The sequence below is a fragment of the Notothenia coriiceps genome, unplaced genomic scaffold, assembly GCF_000735185.1.
Source record: "Notothenia coriiceps isolate Sejong01 unplaced genomic scaffold, NC01 NC01_scaffold00009193, whole genome shotgun sequence".
NCBI lineage: Eukaryota > Metazoa > Chordata > Actinopteri > Perciformes > Nototheniidae > Notothenia > Notothenia coriiceps.
In genome coordinates, this window is record NW_011341894.1 from 303866 (window position 1) to 314939 (window position 11074).

General features: G+C 39.1%; 2 protein-coding genes across 2 annotated transcripts in view; both read left to right on the forward strand.

The window, feature by feature from the left end:
- Positions 1–8599, forward strand: part of alkbh8 (alkB homolog 8, tRNA methyltransferase) — a 12671-nt gene extending 4072 nt beyond the window's left edge. Inside the window, exons 5-11 of the mRNA XM_010770767.1 lie at positions 522–680; positions 1389–1459; positions 3820–3926; positions 4214–4374; positions 4559–4833; positions 6818–6967; positions 7396–8599. Coding sequence (XP_010769069.1) covers positions 522–680; positions 1389–1459; positions 3820–3926; positions 4214–4374; positions 4559–4833; positions 6818–6967; positions 7396–8142 — 1670 coding nt within the window. The 3' untranslated portion in view covers positions 8143–8599. The remainder of the gene's footprint in view (positions 1–521; positions 681–1388; positions 1460–3819; positions 3927–4213; positions 4375–4558; positions 4834–6817; positions 6968–7395) is intronic.
- A 1562-nt stretch (positions 8600–10161) lies between these two features.
- cwf19l2 (CWF19 like cell cycle control factor 2) overlaps positions 10162–11074 on the forward strand; it is a 23437-nt gene continuing 22524 nt past the window's right edge. The window contains exon 1 of the mRNA XM_010770768.1: positions 10162–10276. Coding sequence (XP_010769070.1) covers positions 10184–10276 — 93 coding nt within the window. The 5' untranslated portion in view covers positions 10162–10183. The remainder of the gene's footprint in view (positions 10277–11074) is intronic.

Below are 11074 nucleotides of genomic sequence, written 5' to 3' on the forward strand. Positions count from 1 at the left end.
AACTATCAGTTAAAGTTGCGAAATATCAGAAAACACAAGTTCCAAACTTATTCTCAAGCAGAAAATTACCACAGTTAATATTATTAGTTAGTTATATAGTTAATATATTTTGGAGCTCAGCTTGGGAATTTGAGTATTGTATTTTTGAAAATGTCAAGTACAGTATGATACCTCCATATATTTATTTAAATGTTTNTTCATACATGATAGGTTTGGCCAACACTACTTTCCTTCATGAACACATTTTATTCACCGCAAAGCATCGCTGTGTATTTCGAGAAACTATCAGTTAAAGTTGCGAAATATCAGAAAACACAAGTTCCAAACTTATTCTCAAGCAGAAAATTACCACCTATTAATATATTTTGGAGCTCAGCTTGGGAATTTGAGTATTGTATTTTTGAAAATGTCAAGTACAGTATGATACCTCCATATATTTATTTAAATGTTTAACTCATGTATTGGACATATGACGTTATATAGTACTCTTGACTGCTTCTAATTGTAATGGTTTCGAAAAGGTCAAAAATATACTATAGTAGCTCATAAATGTGTTTGTGTCCCTGTATATCCAGGTATTCCTCAGGAGTGTCTCCCTGTTCTGGAGCGGTGTGTAAAGAACCAACACATCGACATCATGCCAGATCAGCTCACTGTCAACCAGTATGAGTCTGGACAGGGTGAGTTACTCCAGTCTGTGTCTCTAATGACTGTATTTGGTACCGACTAAGATACGTTTCACAGGATTTAACACGGCTATGTCAACATGACTGACCATGTGCATGAGAATGCTGGTCAAAACACAAATGATATGCAATATATAAGATTTATGTCTTTTTACCTTGGAGCAGTACATTAAATCAATATTTAGTGGATTAACTGATTTATAGGGACCCTTGCAGAGTTCTTTGCTAACCATAACTGCAGCTTAAACAATGTGTCTCAATTAAAAGAGTGCAAAACTTAAAGACGACTTATTGCATTTTCAGACGCTCTAGTTAAAAACACTCTTTGGATGTTCTCACAAAATACAGACAAACATTTAGATTTGAATAACTCATACCAACAGGTGGCAGCAAAACCTTTCCAACATTATATTATAAGGGATAATAAAAGTCATTGGTCCCTTTTTTTTTCAGATTTGCAGTGCTGGCAAAACTTTGAGGGCTGAAATAAGGATTTTAATTAAAGATTTGTTTCAAGCACATCAATTCAAATGTATTGTTACATTCCAGTATGATTTGAGTGTCACACATCACCAAAGGTTCAATGGTGTCCATCAGACATCCAACAAAACAAGTTGGATCTAAACACTTATTTATTTGAAAGAACCTTGATGCATCTCGACTTGTCCAACAATTTTAATGTATATTTTATAATATTTTCAGGCATTCCCCCTCATGTGGACACTCACTCTGCCTTTGAGGACACCATTATGTCACTGAGCCTGGGGGCAAAGGTAAGAAAGTCAGTCCGTCATTTTGTAATATTAAACATTTTAACAAAATATAATTGACATGCTGTTCAGGGAACAACTCCCAACAGCCCTGTGTTTTGGTAATTGACCCAACCATACAATTCATCAATCAGTGTGTGTAGCCAATATCGACCGACGCTGCTCAAGGTGCAACCATCCATCATTTAAAAGAAAGTTAACCATTCAAAGATCAGGGATGCAGAGCTAAAAGGCAGGTGCACATGGAAATATACTAAGTGCCATCAGACGTATGTTTTTATGATTGTATGCCTTTCTTGTTTCCTTCACTTCACTTGACTGATTCATCTGTCTCAGGTTAGTGTGATTTTGTCTGTTTGCGATTTTACTGACATGTAGTCCCCTGCTTTGCACCATCTTTGACACACTTCTATTTTGTCAAATTCTCATGCTCACACTAGTGGCCTTCAGTGGATTCAGTACGTAGTAAATGACTCATTTAGAGGCGTCCCCTTGGTTGTGGACAGATACAGATTAACCTTTCTAAACCGTGGGATTTGCTTTGTCCTTGACTACTCACCTGGTGCTGGGATGTTGATTTAGTCTCTGCAGGGAGGCTTCTGCAGACGAACACCCATCTGTCCCTGCTCGTCTGAAAGAGCAGGGGCTCTATTAGCAATCAGCTGTCATCTGTCACAGCATCTGTCACACACAGACTGACAGACAGCATGTGTGTGTAGTGCAGTGCGTTCTGTGTCCCAGATCTTCAGTAGAGATTAAGGGCTTCACAACGTGGAAACAATATCAAAAAAGAAAGGCTTTTGCAAACAAAACAAAAAATGATTTATTAAGCACTAGTAGGACATTTGACAAATACCTATGTAGAGTTCACCTGATTCATGTCCAAGGCTGAGCTCTTCCATCAATACTTCAACATTTACAGATTCACAACACAACACTCAAAGATATCAATTACATAGGGTTTAATAATTGCATGACATTAACTATTTCAAACCCTAAAAGCAAGGTTTTATAAATATGTTGACGTGATTATAAAGAATATGAATAGCATTTATTTGGAAAAACGATACAAGGGATTAACTTTTTCAACACAAAGGGAGGACTCTGCATACATTATTAAACAAAAAGAAAAACATGCAGAAAAATCAAAACAACTGCTGGTACCCGTGAATAACCCGATGTACTGGAGATTCCTATTCCCTGGGGTTTTATTAGTATTGTATGTGTAACTGTAGAAAGTTGATCCTATTGCGATCAATTCTTCAATGCATTGTAAAGTAAAGCTCACTTTCAGTCTATCACCTGAGGAAGTCATTGCTTCTAAAATATATCAAGTTAATAAACTGAATAAAAAACGTATAGACTTTTCTGCAGTTAAATGAATTAGTCTTTTATTTAATAGCTTTACAGGTTTAATAACCCTGTTGGTGTTTGCAGGAGGAGTGTGCGTGCCTGCACGTGTGTCTGAATGATGAATGGTCTTGTAGTGAAGCGTAGCTCGCAGCATCAACATTGATTTAGTCACATTCCACTGGTTTCATTGATTGGCCAAAACTCTTCTGACGGGAACAGCACCGTGTGTGTGTGTGTGTGTGTGTGTGTGTGTGTGTGTGTGTGTGTGTGTGTGTGTGTGTGTGTGTGTGTGTGTGTGTGTGTGTGTGTGTGTTGTGGTTTTAGGCAAAAATCTGATCATTTGCTGGTGATGCATGTATATTGCTCTCTCACAATCATACACAAACACTTATCAGTCCTTTACTTACTCACAAACACACACTTCTACTTCACAAAATCCAATTTTCCTGCTGTCAGAAGTTGGAGGGAAGCAGTTTGAAATTGTGTAGATGTAATTTCCCAGCAGGGCTCATGCTGTTATGCGCCGTAAGAAAACATCAGGATCAAACACCAGCGCTGGGGTGGAGATGGTTAGTGGTTAGTGAGAGAGATAACAGGGTGTGTGTGTGTGTTTGTTTTTATCCTCTCTGTGACCTCATGCATTATTTTCATAATTGAATATTTATTGATTCTGCAGTTTTGTGGTTTGGAAATAATAATTACGTTTTAGGAAAGAAAATGTACTAATCTACAGACTATAACTCACTCAGCACATTTAATATTGCATGAACAATTGTTATAAATACATAAATTAGACACATAACTACTGATTATTCAAAGGTCTAGTAAAAATGTCCATACATCAAACAGCCACACTACATATGGCCTTGTTAAAATACACAATAAAATGATAAAAACTAAACCAATTGCAATTTTGCAAAGAAATATTTATAGTCATATCCTCCTTTTGCTGTGTGAGTGAGTGACTTCCTCAGTATTCCTTCATAAGCATGTTTGTATTTTAAATGCAGACGGTGATGGAGTTCCGTCACCCCGATGGTCGCCTCGTTGCCGTGGTTTTACCAGAACGGAGCCTCCTGGTGATGAAGGGAGAGAGCAGATTCCTCTGGACCCATGGGTGAGCCGGCCTGGGTCAGATGGACCCGTCAGTCAGTTTATCCTAACATGAGCCTTAGGTTGATTCACACATTAGTGACAGGTCTTTTCTACCTCTTTTCCATTAAAGGGGAAAAGTAATTTCTTGATGTAAATCTGGGCTTTATTGCAGTTTGTCATTTAATCCCTTCCAACATGAAGATAAACCAATGACAGGCTCAGGATTTGGTCACATGTTCTGGTATTCACAATAAAGTGCAGATGTAAGCCTGTGGAACACTACACTAACTGTCTGTTATCTTCTCTCAGGATAACTCCTCGTAAGTTTGACATGGTGCCAGCGTGCGACCCACAATCCTTTGGTGATATTACCCCTGACCTCCAGACTAGCAGCAATCTCACTTTGAGCAAGAGGGGCACCCGCACTTCTCTCACTTTCCGCAAGATCAGAAAGGAACCCTGCCGCTGTGGTGAGAGTCTTGAATGTGAACAATAAAACACATCATTTCCTACCGGCATTTGACAACCCAAGGCACATTTTGTAAATAAAATAAAAAAGTACCATCTGTAAAGTACATATGATACATGCTGATGATACACACCTTTATCTCCCCCATTTAACCCCTTTCCCTCTCCTCCCCCCCTTCTCTCCAGCCTTCCCCTCTGCCTGTGACAGTCAGGGAGCCCCCCAAGAACCCTCTCCGCCGCCCCCTCCCTCACTACCCTGTTGCCATGCCGACGCGGCCCTTCTGGAGGAGCAGTATGTGCACCGGGTGTACGATGCCATCGCCTCACACTTCAGCAGCACCCGCCACTCCCCCTGGCCTCGTGTCTGCCACTTCCTGTCCTCGCTCCCACCTGGCAGCGTGCTGGCTGATGTGGGCTGTGGGAACGGGAAATACCTGGGAGTCAACCCCGAGCTGAGTGCAGTGAGTGTCCTCATGTATTACAGTGATGTCTGTGATTATGTGATCCTTCAGTGATCCCCGTGGGGAAATGTCCTTCTCTATTCAGTTTCTTTTGCTACTTCTTCCTCGATTATCCCCACTGTAGAATGCCTCACAACTTCATAAGTCATGAACAGATCAATTCATAACGTCAGGCTCTGTTTCACAAACGATCCTTAAATAATTTGCAGCAGAAATAGCAAAATAATGAGTTTTTTATGTTATTTTCAGAATTTTATTTCAGTGTTGGCTTTGTAGCATTGATTCCAACTTGTGTGTTCCACACATTTACAATATATCCAGATTATTAGGTTCAAATATCAAAAGTTCTTATAAAAAGGTTGTTGTAAACATTAAAAAAATTCACATTATGCTTTTTTTCTTTCATATATCCTTCTTCAATCAATATGTGTTGCCGTTCTCCCTAACTCTAACACTTTCACTGAGGTCAAAAAATCAACTTCCTGTGTTACAGTTCAACAGCACATTGGATTAGCCTCCTGCCGACATGAGTAACATTCATTAAAGATATATAACTAAATTAATCAGATTAATCACTTTATTCAAATTGAGGATTTAGTTTGAGGACTATTTATAGGGTTATGACATCATCAAATATGACGACTGACACTCAAAGCGTCATTTGAACATCTCAGTAGAAGCTTTAAATACAAAATAAAAGCAGACATATGATACAGGCCTACTAACCAGGGCTAAACTTGTTCCAACAAGTGTTTTCCCTACTGTAACTCAAATTAAATGTGATCCTCCCACTCTCAGAAAGAAGGCATATACCGGTACTGTAAACTTAGCTCCAAACATAATTACCGGTAACTGTTATGATAAGCCTCTATTCCAAGAGAAAATGATTTCAAAATATATTTGTTCAAAGGTTTGTATCTTTGCACTTTCCGTTGGTAAGTAGCTGCTGTTTTTACTTATTTACCTCCTTATGTAAAGTCATGTGCTTAATGATTTTTTTTCTAAATCTAAAACATGTCAACATTTTAACATACAAGTACAAAGCTTTATGAATTGGCAGTAATCAGAAAGTAGCTTGGTTGTTAAGCGTAAACATTAGGTCTTGTGTTAAATGAGCTAAAAATACTGATATGCTCAGTGCTGATGCCTGTGTGGCTCTCACTGGGATTTCTGCTGGTTGTCATTGTTTTAAGCTCAGTTTCCATGGCAATATCCTACATTTACTGTTTACGTATGCACACTGGGATATTCATTTTTGGGATTTGGAGGTGCGTGTAAGCAGCTTATCCTGACTCAGACCGTGATAAATCATTACTGAGAACACTCTAACCATGCAGGTCACACACCAACTTTCGGAGTTTCTGTTTTTCTCTCCTACATTTATTTCATTCCTTCTGCGCCTTCTTTTTGTTTCATCTCTATATTCCCCCCTCTCCCTCTTCCCTTCTCACAACCTCTCTCATTGCAGAATAACACTGTTAACCTTCCCATTTTCACTTTAAATGAAGAGGCTAGACCTTTGTGTGTGTGCATGTCAGTAACAGATTGAGAGTCGAGTGGTATTTCTCACCATCTCTTATCACCTCTGTCTCTTTGGGGAGGAAGCAATAAGATGCGTGATTGAATTGCTCCCTGGGACCAAATGTGTTACTGAATTGTTTATTTTCTTTCACTTATCTAATGTCTTCTTCTATGTTTTAAATTGACGTCTATGTCTTTTGCTCAAACTCCTTGTTTAATATTTTCCCATTCTGTCTCTGGACTTTCTCGCGTCTTATTGGCTAAAGGAAGAATAAGAGCTTGTTTGACTCTGCGCTATATTATATAAATTAGGTAAAATTCTAAATAAAGAATGCCCTTACATTAACATGAAAAAAATACTGATTCTCGTCTTGTTTTGACCTTTTACATGTTTAGACCTCTCTGTTCCTGGTTTTCTGTTTGTGAATGATTTCTTGTTTGCCCATTTTTGTTGTCTTTCCAGGTTGGTTGTGACCGCAGCAGTGCTCTGGTACAGATCTGTGCAGAAAGAGGTTTCCAGGCGTTTGTATCCGATGCGCTCAGTGTCCCTCTGCGAGCAGCCTCCTGTGATGCCTGCATCTCTATAGCTGTCATACACCACTTCTCCACACAGGTACACACGCTGAGATTAACCCTCACAAAAAACAACAATGTTCTTCGGTCACTTGACTAAAACTATATTTAGGGCCCTATGAAACCTTTTTCTTTAGTGTCTTAGGAACTTTTCTACTGTTTCAACCACAGGCTACAAGCTTGAAACTTTGGGTAAACATACAGTATATCCACATTTGGGACAATTCCCTCTCAAATGTGTATCCTCAAAGGGATCAGGAACTGTTGGGTTTGGTGGCACTGATTTGTATTTGGCAACACTGAAATTGACAATGTTGTATTATTCTTAAAATAAGAAGTTATTCATATGAATAAACTGTTATTTCATACATACATTGATAATTTATAATATTGTTTTTAATGATTGGAATATCCATTAAATGCCTTGGCTTCTGCTTCCCGACTAAGTTGTTTGTGTGTGTGTTGTAGGAGCGTCGACTGGCAGCAGTGCAGGAGCTGGTGAGACTTTTGAAGCCTGGAGGTCGAGCGCTAATCTACGTTTGGGCTTTTGAACAAGAGTACAACAAGCAGAGGTCCAAGTACCTCAAAGACCAGAACAAAGAGCTTCCTGAGAACCACAACCCAGCTGAAAACTCACCAGAAGAGAGCCAGGAACCTCAAGGGAAATCGAGTGTCCAGAGCAGCAGTCATTCAGAAGACAACTACAGGACAGTAGACAACAATCAACATGTGACTGATGGCAAACTCAGTGTGCACACCAACCGCACAGCCTTCGAAACCAAGGACCTTTTGGTTCCCTGGCATCTGAAAGACGGGAAAAAACGAGTGGAGGGAGATTCAGGAGAGGGTGGGAAGAAGGATCAACAGAAAGAGAGATCTAAAAAGACCTTGAGGTCTAAAGCCACATTGGACTGTAACCCTGCCACCAGTCCGGGCTTTGACTCCAACATGTTTTCTGATTCAAGTCTTGACACCATTGCTGCCACTCACAGCTCTAAACCCATTCCAGGTTGCGACACATCACAGACCTGCAGTTCTGCTCTAAAGTCGGAGTCGGAGATCATCCCAGCCCCAGTTTTTCATCGCTATTACCATGTGTTCCAGCAGGGGGAGCTGGAGCAGCTGTGTGCTCAGCAGGCAGGAGTCACAGTGCAGAGCAGCTACCACGACCAGGGTAACTGGTGTGTTATACTAGAGAAGGCCTTAAACAGATGAAGTGACACACTTAAAATTGAGCTACACATATATGTTGAAGCAAAAGAGTTAATGCAATGTAAACAAAGACTAAATTAAATAAATCAATGTAATGACTTTACAAATGCCTGCCTTTGTTGTGCTTTTACTTCTAGCATTATTCCTACTAAGGTTGGAAAGTACATGGTGGTAGTAACATGGTCTCAGGTTTATTTCCGAGTAGGTATACGCATACAACGAATTGGCATTGCTGTGAAATGGTATAAAACACAGTAATAGAAAGTTAGGAGATATGAAAAATATAAAAACTACTGTGAAACCATTATTAAAAAATGTTTAGAAGAAATATACAATTACAAAAAAAAGGAACTAGAAAAAGAACACTACACATATTACTATGAAAATAAATATCTGCAGTATATCAGAATTTAAAAAGTCTTGCACTGCACTTTTGCTTTAAATAAATGCAGCTTGCTGAAACATGTGAAGGTTGTGGGATGTTAAAAAGCACAGGTTGTAAACATACTCTAGGTGCTGTGTAAACTTTGACATTCCACTCCAGAGTGCTTACACTGTAGTGACATTTCAACAATATTAGTTACCTCACTACTTTGCTTCCTCAGTCTTTGACCTTGGTGTATAATATGAACTCACTAAGCTGTAAATGGCGTGTGCCCGACCTTTTCAAGTTAGGAGTGCATGTGTAACATGGCATTTCAGGCTGTTAAGCTATTTATTAATTCAAGAAGCAGGACTTTTTCTCTCTTTTATAAAATGTGTCTGCAAGAGGAAGCGCCTGATCGTAGTAGATCATTCTCCAAACCATGCATTTGTGCATTTAGTAAGAGTAAAGTTAATGTGCAGTACTTCAGGTTGTATGAGTTAAAGATTTAAAAATGAAAAACCTTCTTGATGACATTTTTTTATTTGCCAGCCTTGAACATATAGTCTTAAATACATCATCCTTATTAAACAATTCCCTTGCGCACAATTTAAAGGCAGCATTTATTCCTTAGTTTTATATGTAATAAAAAAAGAAATGCCTTTACTAGTCGACCAAAGGATGGATCAACTGATAATCAATCCAACCTTTCATTTCAGATTAATGCAACCAACACTCACACTACATCCCATTAACCAACCAGATTAGTTTTACCAGACGACTGATAAGACACAATGAATTGTAGAATAATGGGGTATTGATGGGAGTGGAGTGTTGCGCGGTTATTTGTTGTGGCCCTTCCTGTGGCAGGTTGGTATTTGGTCAGCAGCTCTGACTAAACTACCCCTGTGGCTCCTAAATCCTCTGGGACCCAAACAAACACTGTGGTGCTGAGCAAGAGATGGTTTGGTGGCATTTATTGACGGTGGTTTATTGATTAAGGTGTAGCAGCCTACTCTGTAAATGTATGTGTGTGTGTGTTCGTATCATGGACATTACTTTGTTAAAAAAGTGGTGGGGACAATTTCTCCAGATTTAACATCAGCATAGCAGAAGACAAAAGATGTCCCTCCCCTGGGTGTTGAACCTTGTGCTCCATCATGAAAAGCCAATGCATGGACCACCAATACGTTTTTAAAGCCATGAACGCTATGTGACTTGCTGTGCTGTGATTTGGAATGAATTTGTACCTTTACCATGAGTCAATAAACATTTATACTGAAATAAAATTAAATATCTCCTTCCCTGCATGGTGTGTTAGGGATATGATTGTTCAGTGCTGAAAAAGGAATAATTCAATGTTCTGTTTCACCATGACGATACCGATGTGCACAACACAATTATACCAAAAGAAGAAGTCCCCCATTTGTATTACTTTTTTAGATTGACTGACTCTCTGTCTTTATTTTTTGTATCCAAAACATCCATTTGTATTAATGGGAGGGAAGGTACAGTCAAATATATTACATATGTTTTTTAAAGGACTTAGTAAAGGCTTGAGAACAGCTTTAAAATAAATGTCTAAAACACGGAGCAGTATTGTACTACAAGTACCACAATTCAACTGTTGACGTAAACGGCAGCGCTTTACGACACTCGTGAAAACATTCGGAGAGTGTCATGGCGGAGCATGTAGTCAGTTTTGAGAGTAAGGGCAGCATAGAGGAAAGGAAGCATAGTAAACGAGAGGCACGGCAAGAAGTGATAGACAAGGTAACAACTGTTTAATTTGTAGTAAGCAACCCTATAAGTAATGTGTGGTTAGCTTGGCTTGTTAACCGTTAAGTCCTTATTGAAAGCTAACAAGCTAAGTTGGCTAACAGCTAGTTAACGTTAGGTATGAATGAGCTCCACGGCTAAAAAGTGACATAGATTGCTATCGTTGCGTTTCTCTCCATCTCTCATTATGTGTTCCTTTACATTAACCTTATGATTACCTGTGTCTGGACAGCAGAATACTGTCAAACTGCAGGCATCAAATTACAGGACTAACACTGCTGTTGAAGATAGGAGAGCAGCGGCTTTGTTTTGTGCAGGTTTTTATGTCATGGTCACAGATATACACTCCCCACCTTAACGTACAAATCAGTTGTAAACACGTATGTACACGGGAATCTAATTTCGTGTTATCTGGATTGTGTGCAGCTGTGTTTACATGGTACACAGAGCCGATGATGCAGACACATGACATGATGCTTCCTGTGGATGTGCACTGAAGGGAATCTGTTTGTAGAGCATGTCATATTTCGAATTGTGGCTATTTAATGGTTCACATAAGAGACTAGAACTTTGAAAATGCATGTCTTGAAACTGTTTACATTTTGCTTCTTTATTGTATATATAATCATGTAATTAAAATATGTCAGTCATGGTCAGGCAGTATGTATCAACACCTCAAGTTAGCACTAATGTGTGACTTTTACTATAATCTCTAACTAAATAACTATACATTCTTGATTCTGTGTAGTGATAGATTTCTTGAACTCAAACATATCAGTCGTCCCCCCCGTC